General features: G+C 41.0%; 1 protein-coding gene across 5 annotated transcripts in view; it reads left to right on the top strand.

Moving 5' to 3' along the window:
* Nucleotides 1-16,631, top strand: part of PARG (poly(ADP-ribose) glycohydrolase) — a 139,257-nt gene that overhangs the window by 15,555 nt on the left and 107,071 nt on the right. For 3 of the 5 annotated variants that reach the window (XM_019555588.1, XM_019555586.1, XM_019555590.1), the window contains exons 2-5: nucleotides 1,202-1,268; nucleotides 3,713-4,714; nucleotides 10,466-10,652; nucleotides 14,375-14,497. In XM_019555588.1, coding sequence (XP_019411133.1) covers nucleotides 1,202-1,268; nucleotides 3,713-4,714; nucleotides 10,466-10,652; nucleotides 14,375-14,497 — 1,379 coding nt within the window. The remainder of the gene's footprint in view (nucleotides 1-1,201; nucleotides 1,269-3,712; nucleotides 4,715-10,465; nucleotides 10,653-14,374; nucleotides 14,498-16,631) is intronic. The other 2 variants (XM_019555587.1, XM_019555591.1) reach the window with 2 other exon arrangements.

Raw genomic sequence — 16,631 nt, 5'->3', positions numbered from 1 at the left:
CAGCCCCACTCCCTTCCTCACCATGGGGAGCATTGATCTGCCCCCCCATACCCCTTCCCTTCCCCCTCCCCTTCCACCACAACAGACTTATCAGCCAGATGCAGCTTTCCAAGCTGCTGGGTGTGCTCCTCTCTGCCCGCGTGCTGCGCTGCTATTGTGCACACGCACAAGCATTTATCAGTGAAATTATTGGCCACTTCTGTCCAGTTTCTAATATAATTGATTTTTCTTTGTATCGGTGCCAATCTGATATTGGATCAATGTATCAGTGCACCTCAATTTGAGAGAGAGAGAGTTTTTTTTTTTTTTTTACCCCATGTGGTAAGAGCTATATACACTATGCACAAATTGGCTTCACAGTAAGGCCTACTATAATGTTAATGTTAGAAAAACAAAGGGAAATCCTGCATATTCATCCTTTCCATCTCGCTGCGAAATATAGTTGCCATACAGTCTCTTGAAGGAGTTACCACTTCTTGTTTAATAGCTAGGTTTATTTGGTTTGGTGCTGGCAGTTGAAAGATAAATTTGACTTTCTTAAATTTGCCATGCAAATATCCATTGTATCCTTCCTTTTTTTTTAACCCTATATACTAAAGGCACGTATTGATACCAGCCAGAGAGATGGAAGCATTTCTTCTTTATGAACTGAAAGCAAGAAGAGCAATAGAATGAATAAACATGTCTCACCCATGCCACTGAGTCCCAACTAGTTAATTTTATATTGGTTTTGAATAGTAAGTAGATACTGTACCTGCTGTACTTGGCAAATGATCCTGAGGTGAGAGCAGGAGTTGCAGAAGGAAGTAAGCCTATAACTTTAGATAAAGTGCAGATAGAGTCAGTTAGCCATGTTAGGCTGAGGGCAGGGCACCATGGCACCTTATCAGCATCTGGTGAAGTAGGCCATAGCCTATGAACACTCATGCTGAGTGAATCTGTAAGGTACTACCCCTGCCCTACCGTTTATTTAACATGTGTGCTTAGAACTTGGAATATAGTTAGGTATGTTACAGATGAAACAGTTATAGAACTTGAAAATCATTAGTCCAAACAATTAGCAGTGATGATAATGACAATTTATGTGATATTTTACTTGTAGCCAGTTACTAAATGTCATCATATGGGTATTTGAAAATATTACAGTTTATCAACTAATATTTCATGTTGTAATGTAATGTAGTGTGTCATGGTTTTTCAGTTTACAAACAAAGGACAATTACCACTTGGTTGGAGAATAAAGGACCCAAGACAACTGAATCAAAAAGGTAAAAATTATAATGTAACTGCTTGAAAGATGTCTCTTGGGGGGTGGGAGGTGGAACAGCAACTGCCTTTTAAAATGAATCCTATTAAATCAAAATGGAAGTAAGAGTTTTTACTGACTACAGTCCTATTTGGTTTAACAGCCTGCCATAATCACTCAAACCTGTTGGCTTAGTCCTGTTGTCAACAGTTTTGTCAGTTATACATTTTATCAACCTGTCCAGTTTTGATTAAAAAAAAATAAAATAAAATTGGTACATCTGCATGGACTGCAGTGGAGCTGCCTGCATATACAAGGTCTTAATTTGGAGTATGCTTTAGTAGCTGCCTAATTGTGCATTCGTATGTCTCATTTTGACAACTTTGCTATTTTATTGGTCTGAAGCAAACGAAATTAAGGCTGGCTGGCAGAGGTAATGGGTTCAGGTTGTTGTAATTGGTATTATACCATTTTTTTAAAGGACACCCCAAACCTGGAGTAACTTTACACAAACAGTGAAGAATTGCTTCTGAAAACTGGGGTAGAACTAGTTAAACTGATTTGTGTCACTGGTCCAATTCCATTTCAGGATAGTTGTTTGCTAAGGGCAAGCAGTCTACCTCCTTTGTTACCATTTAGCCAAGGTGCTTAATGTTTGGATGGTCCCAAGATACTTGCATCACAAAGGAACAGATATGCAACTGTAATTTATATAGGCATATAAAACCAGTATAAATTATAATGGGGTTTGCGTTTGTCTGTCCAGGTCCTTTCTATGTTATTGTAGTATCTCTATAGACTACTATCTCAAAGATAGCAAAGACCCTTTTAATGAATTTAGCTGTCTGATAATCCTTCACCCCAAACAAATAAGTTTCTGTGGGTGAATCTGATATATATATTTTTTTTTATTGGACCAACTCAAATAGTTTGAAAAATTCTTCTTAGCAAGCTTTTAGACACTAACACTTTCTGTGGAAAACCATCATATTTCATTCCTAAGATAAATATATAAGATACTTTTTTGTATAAGTGAAAAATAATTGGAAATGAAAATCCTTTATAATGATCAAATAACTAACAAAAACAGGAAAATGCCATTGAAGGGAAAATTATACATTTGTATAGTGGGGGATATAGGCCCTCAGGTGTCCGTATAATATGAACTGTATGTAGAGAGAGACCACATTCTTGACAAAAAAGATGAGTTAAGGGTGGAATTAGGGGCCTTTATTTCAAATTCCTTTCCACTGTGCTTATAATGTGAGGCCTTTAAAAAGACATAGTCACCTTAAAACTTAGCTTAAATTATTCTTTGTGCAACTTTTCCAAAGTCGTCATTTATTAGGAAGTAGATAATAACATAATCAGAACGGAGGAAAACAGTCTGGGTAAAGTGTTGTGCATCAGGATGTAAATGTTTTAAGATGAAAGTCCCTCGGACTTCTTTTGGTTAGAGTTAGTATTCTGTTAGCATATCTTTTTCAGGGTCAGGTTATTCTTGGTCGTTCATTTTATCCTTTTATATTTTGACTCTCCTGTTGATTCTTTGCTCTTAGTACTGCGTGAGGGACTCTTTTTATCTATATAGCATATCCTCAAAGAGAAGAATATTATCATTCGTGGAGAGGGCTGCAGAATTTCAGGATACTTGGTAGAATGTATAAATATCTATCCATTGATAATTTTCTTATCTGTAGGCAGTGAGATGGGGAATGACCAAACACAGCAGTATGTAAGACATTTTAATTTGTATTATTTATTTTATAATATCACAACATCAGTTTCTATTTGAAGATTTAAAGTACGTGAATAAATTTAGTTTCACACCGTCTGTTTTGTGAATGAGAAAAAGTAAGCACGGAAGTGAAATGACTTTCCAGTCCATGAGAATTTGGAATAGAAACCAGGTCCTTTGATTCACAGCCCCTTTTTTTTTTTTTTTTTTTTTTAACTATTCAATCATGCTTCTCTTAATTCTCTGTGTAATATTTAGTCTAGGCCTGACTTGGGGAACCTCTATCTATAGAACAGTAATGAATTTAATAAGTCGGTTTTTATTAATACTGTATTGTTTAGGAATGTTATGTTTATGTGGATTAATTTCTGGATGTATAAACAGAATCTGAGTAAGGAGGTATATGTGACATTGGTTTCAATTTTAAATTGGTATTAAGGTACAACTTCTTAATTATAAGGCTAACATCATTAGAACGGGTTATCAAAGTAAGTGACTAATACGTCATTACTTTGTGTAATTTAAATGGATACAGGTTATTTTTCTAATATGTATGTCTGTCTTCAACTAAAAGGTATTGGTGGTGTTCCCTTATTAGGAGACAATAATTCCCCCTTTTGTGAGTGTTCCTGGATGAAATTCTATGACTTTGGGTTACCCAGTGGCTTTTAAATCTGTTTATAAAAATTGCATTCAGCTCTACATGTTTCATCTTCTTTCCCCCACAGCTTGCAAGACAAGACTAGTAACATGGAAGCCAATCCCAAGATGACTTCAGTTAAAAAAGATTGCTTTTGTGAACATGATGTGAAAAAGCTAGAGAATGTTTGTCAGGAAGTTTATCCAAGATTATCTGCAGAAGCAAGCACAAAACACGTCAATTTGCCTCAGACAGGCAATGTATGTAAGTGGGAGACTGAGGAGACTCGTAGAGATCAGCGCTCAGAAGAAGATCCTGTGAAAGGAACTTGGCCTGGAGACCAATTCAAAAATGCCAACATTGATCAAATACACAAAACCAGCAAGCAGGCTCACAGAGCTTGTGAAGAAAATAGTGACAATTGGGCTTTCAGGAAATTATCATCAGGGAGATCTGGGAAGATAACAAATCCATCAAAAGATGAGACAAAAGGGCTAGTGACTTCATGTCACTCACAGAAGCTAAAGAGCTGCAATCCTGTCCATGTAGTCTGTGTAACTAATGAGAAGGAGGAGGAAGATGTAGTTCCAGAAAGCCCACTTTCGGATGCAGGTTGTGATGCCTGTGTATCTGATATTGGAGGACCTGGAAAACTGAATAAGTGCCGAAGTAGTTCTGGGGATTCTACTGCTTTTGAGAAAGAAAGTGAACCTGAGTCACCAATGGATGTTGACAATTCTAAGAACAGCTGCCAGGGATCAGAGGCTGATGAAGAAACAAGTCCCTTTCTTGAAGAGAGAGAGGATGTTGACATGTCAAAAGCCACAAACAAATTTTCCAGACTTACACGAGGAGATGCTGAACTGGAATTGAGAAAGTCACAGATGTCTTCCAAGAGTTGTGAAAGTGCTCTATTTAGCCTCAGTTTTGAGGGAATGGGCAACTCCATCAAGGAGGGTGAATTGCCCACAAAGTTGTCAGGGATTTCTCCTACACCATCATCAGAATGTAAATGTGCAAAACAGTGCGGGAAGAAGGACTCTAAAATCACTGCTCATTTCATGAGGATACCTAGGTCAGAGGAGAAAAGGTAATCTGTTTTCCTCCTCCTCCCCCTTTTTAATATTTTTTCTCTTCAGTGACAGTAGAGTGAATATTAGATTATTCTTAAATAAGGCTTGCAAAATTATGTGCTAGAGGGAGGAGAAATGTTTGTGGGTTTTTTTTGTTTTTTTACCATATTTGTTTGAATCCAAGACCAGGTTTTTCCCCCTCCATTCAATGTTGCGGGGGGGTAGTCTGGGGGAAAGAGGAAGAAACCTTATATGGATGCAAGTATAGCTCAGGGCAGGCAGCTGCTGTGGTTCTAGCTCTGACTTTGGTTCCAACTCTTACTTTGGTCCTGACCCAGGGGAAACCATGCTTTATGTTGTGGTTGAGGGTGCAGAGGAGATGCACAACCATGGGGGAGCTGCTGTGGCTGTGGCTCAGGACCTGACTTGGCGCCAGTACTGGAGCTGCTGCTTCCACTGCTGTCTGGTTGAGGCCAGAGCCACCATGTACTCTGTCCCTTGGCTGGACCCACAACCATTGTATAGAGTAAGCAGGTGGCTGGAGAAGCAGGCATGGGGTCAGGGTAAGGGGCTAAGCGATAGGCAGCTGCGGGCAACAGTCACTGGGGGAGTAAGGGGCAGGGATCAGGCTGCCTGCTTCCCTGCTCATCTGTGATGGGGATAAATTTAAGAGAACTCTCCAAAAATTAGATTCTGTATCTGGAAAATGATACATTTGTTATAATTTTCTAGGTATAGAATCTAATTATTGGGACATCATCTTAAATTCAAAGTCATCTTGGATTTGGATACATATGGTAAAGATAGCAGGCTTATTTAAATATATATCCGGGTGCAATTCTAATGCATAGAGGAACCCTGTAAAAGGATTATTAAGAAACAGCAAAGACATGGGGAAAGAAAAAAGACTTCACAGCATGGTCTGAAGCATGCCACTTTACAGAAGTTGAGATAATAACTGAGTCAGCAGTTGAGGAGAGAATCCACCTAGCTGGCTCCCTACACTTTTGAATGAGATGCTTTTTCTAGGGCAAGGTCAGGGATCAAAGGAGTTCTAGAAAGTGAAACATCCTAGAAATAAAGGATGCTTAATCAGGGGTATATGAACAGAAAGTTAACAGTGTGACTCTGACACAGGAGATGGAGATACAGATGCTGAAAGCAGGTTAGATAGACGTTTTTATTTTTTTCCAGCTCCAGAGTTAGTGGGGCTGTGGGGAACATGCAAAGGTGTGTAGGCCTATTAATGTTTTTAAGCTTTGCTCTGAATGCTTTACATGTCTGAGAAATGAATTGGTACTGTGTTTTAAACATTGGCTATGTGTTTCTGCAAACTCGTGTTATTACAGGTTCCCCCCAGGGAAACTTCTGCAGGTCAGAACTCCAGACGGACCCCGCCAATTCATGGCTTGCAGAGGCTGTAACTTAGGCCACAGACAGGCAGAGATGTGGATTTTTTGGGAAACTTTGATCTGGAAAATTTTCCAATGCCCTAAATAGAGCGCAATCTGATTTAGCATGTTTATTTGACTGATATTTATTAAACAAACTACAAAGTACCCCCATGTTAATTTTATGTCCCCATAGCCACAAGTATTTGAACTGAAATATTTGATTAGGAAAAAAATCAAATACAGCACACTTAATGTGGTTTAAATGTTATATCCAAACAAATTCAAAGCTTTATGTGGAAAGAAATTATTTTTATTAGAATTACCTGTAAAAATGTAAAGACAATACATAATAGCATGTACTTCCCTTACATTGTTTGTTTAAATCTAAGAAAAAAAATGAAAGCACTGAAAACTGTTGACACTAATTTTAGCACACCCAAGGAACTGTGTATGATATGCCGTGGTTATCCACTCATCTACTTCAACAGTTTAACTCTTAACTCTTTCCCTGAGGTCATTGAGACACCTCCAGTTTCACTGTCACTATCTCTAGAATCACTTGCCCTACTTACTAGCTTCATTTCAGAATCAGATTGAGGTAAATGTGATTCAGAACTACTTGTCACATTTTCTTAAGAGAGGATGGTTTTACCAATGAGTCCATGGACAAAATCATCACAGTGCATCATCTTCACTAATTGTGCTTCTGACTGATTCTCCAGAAGCAAGAAATTTTGAGAAATAGAAACAAGCTTAGCAATGTGTTCATTTGTTAGTCTATTCCTCTTTTTTGTCTTGATTGAACTGAAAGCCTTCCAGCTCCATTCACAAGAAGCTGCTGTTGGTGGAATGCTTAGGATCTTTAGAGCAATCCTGGACAACAGTCAGGTGTTACAGTATTCCTTCCACCAGGTGAGAGGAGACATTCTCTGCTGCCTGACAAATATTGTCTTCATGGTGCATCGCATATCTGGTGACAATGATCTTGATAGCGAGGACCCTGCTTCTTTTTCCCTTGTATGTGGCAACTCAAAATTTTCATTTTCCATTTTTTGCAAATCTGCTATCTCACTTGAGCTACCAAATTCCTGCAACAAAGTGGGGACAGATTTTTATTTTAGTCTGGCCTCATCCATCAGAAGAAGCAGCAGAGGGTTTGCTTCCCCACTCCCTGCCAGAAATAATACTCTGCTGCTCAACTTGCTGCCCAGTTGCCCTGGGACAGCAGAGCCAAAGGGAAGTATAGTCTGGCCTCTGCCATCGGCCAGGGGACTTGGCTCACTTTTCTGGGTTGAAATAATAGTTAACTATTTTATCTATTATGTAATTTAAAAAAAATTGTTAAACCTAAGCCACTTTGGGTGCTTAGTGCAAGCAGAAAATCAGGGCACATTTTAAATAAATAAATGACAGTCCAGAGTTGCATTAACAACTTTTAAAATTATAATGTTTTAAAACAGTATAGATGCTTGTCTATACTGTGTGTTTGTTTAGCATATTTATTTGTTTACTTGCATAGGCTTCCTGAAGTAGACTTCATTCAGATGATGTTGTTTCACCACTTCATTGTATTAGCTTTCTGTATATGGCTTGTACTCTTTCAGGACAGTTTCTACATGTTATTAAATATTTCTTGATTCTTGTTGCGTTGTTAGCATACTCCTGCCCACAGTATTTACATCTACCAACTTTCTTCCTTCCTTCAGTGGCTTGAACTTCTCTAGAATGATGCCACACACTAGGTTTGTTTGTTTTTTGTTTTTTTTCTGATTAGGCATTATTATAACTACTTCAAAGCAAAAGCTCTAAAAAAAAACCTGACAGATCTTATGCAAATACTTCCAACTTCCCCAACTTGAGAAAAGAAATAAGACACACTGCTCTGTGTGTTTGCTGAACTGAACACAAAACAATCACAGTTTTTTTTAGTTTTGGTTTTGCTTTCACTTGCAGTCTGAGATGAAATAAGAATTTTAACTTTGGTTTTGATTTGACCTGCACAGCCAATTAGGTAAATTCATAACTTGACTTTTGGTTTGGATTATTTTATGAGTGTATTTACCCTCCTGTTACAAATCAATAAAACATGTATGTACTCTCACTTCCTAGGGGTAATCACCTGAAAAAAAAAAATTACAACTTTGAAACTGCCAAGCTTGCCTAATATTGTATCGCCCTCCAGTCATAGTTACAAAGGAATGGTATGAAACAATGAATTTTTAGAAATGGAAAATTTCCCATGGAAAAATTAAGCACCGGATAATTTTCTGCCCCTTTATCTCTGCATGCACCCTGATATTAGGGGGCTGATTTTGGGGGGTAAAGTGCATATTCGTGAGAAAATATTGTAGTTGTACTTACCCCTCTTTAAATACAGATTTGTACCAAATCAGCCTTTCTCTTTTATATAATTTTGTAATCTTCCTTGGATTTTTTTTTCCATTGGGAGAGCTAGGGAGTAACTTAAAAATTACATTTTTAAAAGAAGTTGAAGTTTGGAGGGAAGTTGTACTGTATTTCTCACACTAATGAAGGCTAAAATAGATGTTGAATTTTATGCAGATATCAGGCTGTCATCTTGCAGGACCAGGTTCACTGAGAGCTGAAGCTGGCAAACTCTTCACTTTGGTGTATATATGTGTACTAGAACAATGGAGAATTACAAGTTGTTAAATGGCAGCCAAAACTTAGGAGAGCTGAAATGCTGAATAAAGTTGCCCTAAAAAGTATTGTATTAAGGTACTTTGTAGTTGGTTATGAAAGAAACTATATGTTTGGTAACAGGTATTATGGCCATAAAATTATTTCCTTGTCAGATAAAACTGTCCTCTGAATGCTTATTGTTCATAAATTAAAATTTGTAGAAATAAGGGCATGTTCTGCCTGCATAACATAGGGGGGGAAAGTGATTATTTTTTGGTATAGTTTTCCAAGTAGTTTGTGTTAGTAAATTAGAATGATACGTAGCTTACCAAAGCTTACTGTTCTGTGAGTCTGCCTAGCTGGATTTGTGGCATTGTCCCTCTTGCTATCTTTAGCATCCTGAGGGTTTATAATCCATTTTGTTTTTTGTGTGAGAAGAAGAATGTGAAAGAACCAAATACAGTTGGCTAAATATGTGTTGCTACTGCCAAAGTTAAAAGAACGGGTTGTACTTTTTGTGTCACTAATGTGAATAGTAATAGATAGAACAGATCTTTTTCAACATTGTGTTTAACATTAAAGTAAATTGGATCAGAGGAGATGATTGATTGATCTAGGTTCTGATTTCAGTTTTACTCTGGAAGATGCTGAGTAACTTCATTGCAAAATGAAAAGCAGAAAATGGCCTGTTGTGTTCAGAAAAGCATGTAAGGTGCTTGGTTGTGTGATAGACTACATTGAACCAATAAGCTACAGCTTTGCTACTTGCAGTGCAAGTTTTCTCAAAAACAAGAACTGTAGTCAGAAGAAATCACTTGTACAAATAGTTTTAAATAAGTTGCACTTGTGTTATTTTATGCTGAAGCAGCTTTGCTTTACTCAAGTGTTGTATCATGATGGGAACAATGCTTTTGGCTAAATATAATGTTCCATTCAGCGGAGTTTAGGGAACTTGGAGCAGGTTTGAGTGAGGCTTTTCTGCTGTTGAGTAAGTAACAAAATAACTTGAAAATTCTGTCTCTTTTTGAGAACAACTTATACATTTTGCATTCTGCTAAAAATAGGGTGACCAAACACCCTGGATTGGCTGGACTGGACCCAGATTTTGCAGGCTGTCTTGGCAACCTGGCCGGTGGGTGTAAATTGAAGCAAAAGTTGCAGAGGCGGCTGCTGCAACTGATGCTTGGTGGGACATGGGGAGCCAGGGTTTGAGCTATCCTGGCTGCCTGGCCAGAAGCCCTGTGCCATGCTGCTGTGGTTGCTGCTTAGGCCCAGCCTGTGTGTGGTAGTCCTGGGTGGCTGGTGGGGGGTAGGGTGCACTCCCAGCTGGGTCCAGCCTCTGTGCAAGGAGGATCTAGAGCCCAGCCATGGGCCTCTGCACTATCCTGCCCTGATCCTGTGGGTTGCACAGGGCGGGAGGGAAGGGGTCTACCTGTGGGGCTTGAGGGAGGGGGTATGCACATGCCTGCAGGGTGTGGGGGGGTGGGTTGTGGAGTGGGGGAGGTGTATGTATGAGTGCACAGGGGGCTGGTGGGGGGAGGGGTGTGTGCTGGTGCTTCTCATCCTGGATTCTTTTAACAATAATATGATCACCGTACCTAAAAAGGACTTTAGAAAAGTACTAGTATGACCAGAAGCTTAATCTGAACCCTAATGTTACTGCACATATATTTGCTTTAGAGTTTTTCTGTGCAAGTAAAATGTGTTAATGTGCTGCACTTACTTTAACAGCAGGAAAGAGCTATGTGAATCCAAATCTCAAAGGCCAGTAAGGAAGATTCCTGAATATATCCCACCTCAACTTCCAACTAATAGGAAATGGTTTGGGACGCCTATTGAAGAGATGAGGAGAATGCCTGTGTGTGGAGTTCGTCTTCCCCATTTGCGACCATCAGCCAATCATACAGTCACCATCAGAGTATGAAGATTTAAAATATTAAATGAAAAGAGAGAGAGTTTTTTTTTAAATAAATTGATGTTAGTATAAAACTAAGCTTTTGTTCCCTATCATGTATTAGTTTTGCAGCTTGTGGAAACCTTTGCTTATTGTAAGCAAGCTAAGAAATCTAACTTGCTTAAAGATAACTTATATTCTCTGTGTCTCGGAACACATTTGGATGAGTTGGGTGTCCTGACTGCAGAAATAAGTCAAGATTTTATTGACTCTGGCTCTGAAGGGACAGCTTTTCTTTTATATAGCTTGTATAACTTCCAAAGTTTGCTATGACAAGTTCTGTGAGAAGAATTTGTCCTCTGAAAGTTTTTCTATGCTCAAATTCTCCAACTTTTAAATTCAGAATATTATAAAGATAAAACGGAATGAGTGAAAAGTGAATTTTAGCATTGCATTCTATACCAAATCTAGCACATAGGCCTTTTTTCCTTGAAGCAACATAAAGTAGAATTGTTTAAGTGAAACTTGTGATCAGAAATACCATCACCTCTGAAGCAAAACTAAAACTGAAGAAGAGCATATATCTAATCCCAGTAGACTGGTATTTATATGACAAACTTCAGTTAGTGATCAGCAGGGATCCTGGTTTTCTCTGATTTAAAGTGTGTGTGTGTGTGTGTGTGTGTGTGTAATTCTCTGATTAAAACCCCCAAAATCCATGATTAAAAGAAATGCCACTATATATAGGTATCAATTGAACGCAATGTTTTATTGATATATTTACAATTTTAAAGAAATTTGGAAGCCTACCACTGCCTCCATCACTATAATAAAATAAATTCTGCGTACCTATAAATCTTGATATCTGATTTTTGGAGTTTTCTTATTGTGGAAAATCAGAGCTCCCCCTGTCCCCTTAGCTTGCAAAATACAGGTCCAGGCCCCTCATCCCCCCGCCCCGTGCAATTCTCCAGCCCTGCTGGTGCTCCTTGCCCCCACCCAGGGCCCTGTAGCCATGCACTCCAGCCTTGTGGCCCAAGCCCCATGCAGTACCCTAGCTGGGCAGTAGCTCTGGCCCCAGCCCTACCCAACTCCCTCCCTCCTTTCCCCTCCCCCTACTGGGGCCTCAGTGTCCTGTCCCTGTCCTCCCCCCCCCCCCCTTCCCCCATCAGACTTACTTGCAGGAGCTGCTCTCTAGGTTGTCTGGTGACCCTGTGAATATACATGCATGGGGAGCCCCCTGCCTGACCAACCTTTTCCCATTCCCCCCAGCCCCTTGCAGGCTGGAGCTCTGCCAGTCTTCAGAGAGCTCTTTGCAAAAATGCATAATTCATGTTTCTCTGTTAAAATGAGAAATCTGTTGGGGGGTGAGGGGGGGTTGGTGAAGGCAAAATCTGCATTTTTGTCTGTCTTTCCTTGAGAAGTGGAAAACCTAGATCCCTAGTGACCAGATATCAAAATTGATTGGAGAACATTATCAAGAGATCCATCTGCAACAGGCTAACAGAAGGCAACATGGTTTTATTACTAGAAGGTCTTGCCTGTTCAGCCTCCTCTTCTTCTATGACCAGGTGATGCATTGCCTGGACAAAGGAGACAAGGTTGATGTCATTTATCTTCACTTCAAGAAGGACTTTTGACTTGTTTTCCCATGATTTCCTCATGACTAAGCTGTGGAATCGTGGCCTTGACCATCTCGCTGTCTGATGGCTGGGGAACTGGCTCTGGGGTTGGACCCAAAGGCTACTAGTTGGTGGCAACAAATCAGTGTGGCGCAAGGTTACCAGTGGAGTTCCCCCAGTGCTCAGGCCGGTAGTCTTCAATATCTTCATTAATGGCCTGGATTCAGGTGTCAGATGTGGACTGGCAAAGGTCGCGGATGGCACTAAACTATGGGGGAAGGCGGACAGGCTGGAGATACAGGTCAACCTGGACATGCAAAGTGGGCAGACCAAAACCTGATGGCATTCGACATAGAGAAATGCAGGGTACTTCACCTTGGAAGGAAAAAACAGCATTATTCTTATAGGCATGGTAGTGCTATGCTCGCTAGCATTACGACCAAAAGGTATTTGGGGTGGGAGGTCTTGATTGACCACAAGATGAACATGAGCCCCCAGTGCGATGCCATGCCCAGCAGAGCAAACCAAACTCTGCCATGCATCTACCGATGCATCTTGAGCAAAACCCCGGACATCATCCTCCTGCTTTATGCGGCCTTAGTGAGGCTGCAGCTGGAGTACTGCATCCAGTTTCGGGCCCCCTACTTCAGGAGGGATGTGGATAGGCTCAAGAGAGTCCAAAGGAGAGCCACCTGTATGATCAAAGGCCAAGAGAGCAAGCCTTATGAGGAGACACTGAGGGACATGGGACTCTTCAACCTGGTGAAGAGAAGGCTCAGGGGGGATTTGGTAGCTGACTATAAATATATAAGGGGGGGTGCTTCAGAATCTGGGAGAACAGTTCACCAGAACTCCCAAGGGATAACTAGGTCTAACAGCCACAAACTTGTGGAAGGCTGATTCAGACTCTAGTATAAGGAAAAACTTCTTTACAGTCAGTGTGTCCAAGGTCTGGAACAGACTCCCCCCAGAGGTGGTGAAAGCACCTACTCTGCACTCATTCAAAAGGTAGTTTATCTTGCTGGGATCATCTGATCCCTGCAGACTTCCTGCCTCTGGCAGGGGGACTGGACTCAATGATCTCATGAGGTCCGTTCCAGCCCCTAATGTCTATGAAATCTGTTAAATAAATGTCCTATGTGCAGTTATTCAAACGTGTAACAAATTATTTCTCATTTTATTGTATAGCAAAAGCTGTGTTCACTGGCACTTTATTAGCCGGAAAACTCTATTAACTGGCATCCGAGGGATGTGGCAAACGTGAAACCAGAAGTACCACTTCTGGGTTTTACCGCCGCTGCGAGCAGAGTTCTTGCCACTTTTTTGGCCCACGGCCCAGGGCAAAGCAGCCTGCGCAGGGCCTCCCTCCCTGTCCTCCAGCACACTGACACATTTGATTAACTGGAATATTTGATTAACCAGCATCCCCCATTCCCAGGGGATGCCAGAAAACTGAGCTTTTACTGTAATTGGAATTTAGGTTTAGAATGAGCCACTGTGGCCAAGTGCAAGAAGTCAGACTACATTAGGCACCGACAGGTGTGAAAAAACAAAACAGTGCTTTACTGGAAAAAGAAGCATGTTAGGTTGACCTGGTTCCCCAGTGTCTATATAGATTGGGCGCTTCAGCGAGGCTTTTTGGCACTTCTGCGTAAAGGTGATTCAATCAACTATTATATGAAAGCACCAAAAAGCCCTGTTGAAGCACACAATCTGTACAGACGTCAGGTGAGCTGGGTCAAACTAACATGATGCCTCTTCTGGGCATGCGCTGTGCTTGATGTGGCGTGCACCGAGCTGAAAGTAAGGCTCTTTTGTTTGTTTTTGGGTTGTTTTTTCATGTTTCTAAACACCTTATGTCATTGAACATCATTCAGCAGTTTTTGTAGCGGGCTTATCTCTTCAGTTTTGAGCTTTGGCATGTTTTAATCTTGATTTAAGGATTTACTGATAGGTATTTAACTAAGTACTGTATTATTCTTGCAGCTAAAGTTTTTAGTTTTTAAATAGTATATGAATTTTTTAGGTTTGGCGAAGCTTTCATTTTGTGGTAATTTGTCTCTGTTTATATAAATTTCGCAAGTTCATTTCACAGCATGAATCTTTCTCTTTTCTATGTTGCAGGTAGATCTTTTGAGAGAAGGGGAGGTTCCTAAACCATTCCCAACCCATTATAAAGATTCGTGGGATAACAAACATGTTAAAATGCCTTGTTCAGAACAAAACTTATACCCTGTGGAGGATGAGGTAAGCCAAAAAAAAATGTGCTTCCCATAGTGAATAAATATTTTGGAAGTAAAATGCAGCTTGACTTTTCTTTTCTTTTTTTTAATATTATGACCTAGCAGTTTGTTGTATTTCCACAAGCGTTCTGTTTTGGAACATAAAATTTGCTATATTGAATTGGAGTATTTGATATATTAAAGATTTGTTGACCAGTATATTTTATTGTTACCTGGGGCATTTGTATTTGAACTACACTTGAGATGCTGTTGTTTTAGATAAACTCTTGCAGATGCCACTCTGTGTCCAGTGTTAAAGGCCATAGTATTTTGCTACCTGATGGCTAGCATGGAGAATCTATAGCCTTAAAATGTTTTATGTAGGTTTTTTTTAATAGCTTCTTAGCTGTGTAGTACTTAGACTGCAGCTGCAAAATGATTATATTATTATTATATTATTATAAAAATGAGCTGATATTCTGAAGATAAGATTTATCAAAACTCTGATGCCACTTAAACAAGACTGTTAACCTTACAACACTGAACAGATAAACTGCCATCTAGGCCACACACGGCAACCCCTTGATAAATTGTCTGTTTTTACGAAGTTGGTTTGGAGGTTTTCCCATTAACCTTTCTCTTGTTTAGGTATCTCTTGTCTTAATTTTAGTTGGTGAAAAATGAGAGGATCTAATTCTCTTCTTGAAAAAGATGACTACTTTTGTTTAATTAGTGAGAGTCTGAGATTTTGTGGATATTATAAATTCTGGCCGTACTACGCAATTAAAATGTGCTTTTACTTATACTGTTACACCCTATATTCCCCGTCCCTGCCCCGCAGCTCAAGTCCTTGGTAGAGTCCTGGTTTTCTTCTTCCATTGCTTATAAGCAGGGATCTGGGTTTTCCATTTGTTCTGGAAAAAGGTGAATTTTCTCCTTTAAAGAAGAAAAATGCAGAAAACTGTGGGTTTCTCCTTGCAGGCTGGCAGAGTTCCAGCCTACAAGGAGCTGTTTTGGACTGGGTGGAGTGTGGGACACAGGGGACGCCGTGTGCATGTATGCACATGTACCTGACCAGCAATATAGCTACGCAGCCATTGAGGGAAGCTCCCCCAGCTGCCTGCAAGAAAGTCTTTTGGGCGGAAGAGGGCATAGGCAATGCAGGAGCAGAGGAGGGGGCAGACTGAGGTGCCGGGGTGCTGTATGGAGGCCGGGGCGGGAGTGTACAGCTGTGGGGCCCAGGTTCTGCCTTCTGAGTTGTGGAGGACCTTGGGGGGAGAACAGCAGAATGGGGAGCCCTGAGCCTGTAGCAGGCTGCTTGCATCCTCCCCTGCGCCTGTGGGCTCTGCTTGGCTCTGCTCTGGCTATGCTGCCCATGGTGAGGAGGGGGACTCCATGCTCTGCTCTGGCTGCAGCACCTGCCACCTCCCATGTGTGGCAGCTAGGGCTCAGCTGCTGCTGGGGCAGGCAGTGGGCTGAGGGCCCTTTCCAGCAGGGCTGGGAGGGGTAGGGGGCTGTGAGTCAGGAGTAAGGGGCACCGGCAGGACTGGGAAGAGAGTTGGCGGGGCTGTGGGTTGGGAGTGAGGGGCATCAGCAGTGCAGGGGACTGTCTGTCAGGAATGAGGGGCACTGGCAGGGCCAAGGGGCTGCAGGTCAGGAGTGGGGGACACCAGCAGGGATGGAGTCGGTAGGGGCTGCAGGTTGCGAGTGAGGGGCACCAGTAGGGCTGTGGGGGCTGTGGCTTGTGAGGGGAAACACCATGGGCAAGAGTATAGCACCAGCATATCAGGGCTGCTCAGGGCCCCAAAGCAGCTGGGGAAACAGCCGCAGCTGGACTCATGTCTTGGTGAGCAAAGGGGGTAGGGGAAGCTCTGATTTTCTGTGGTAAAAAAAAAAACCAAAATCAAATGCCAAAATATATAGGTATTTAGAATGTACTTTATGACAATGATTGAGGCACTGGTAGGCTTTGAAATTGCCTTACACATGTAAGTATATCATTAAAACATTGTTTTAGAGAACTAAAATGTTTTAGGGAACTCCCTTCTTGTCAGTGCAGAGGCAGAAAAGGATCTTGGAGTCATTATTGATGCCAAAATGAACATGGGCCGGCAGTGTGGGGATGCAGTCAGGAAGGCCAACTGCACCTTGTCATGCAT

The sequence above is a fragment of the Crocodylus porosus genome, unplaced genomic scaffold (genome assembly GCF_001723895.1).
Source record: "Crocodylus porosus isolate Cpor-Errol unplaced genomic scaffold, CroPor_comp1, whole genome shotgun sequence".
Lineage (NCBI taxonomy): Eukaryota > Metazoa > Chordata > Crocodylia > Crocodylidae > Crocodylus > Crocodylus porosus.
This window is presented reverse-complemented; position numbering and strand designations above follow the sequence as displayed.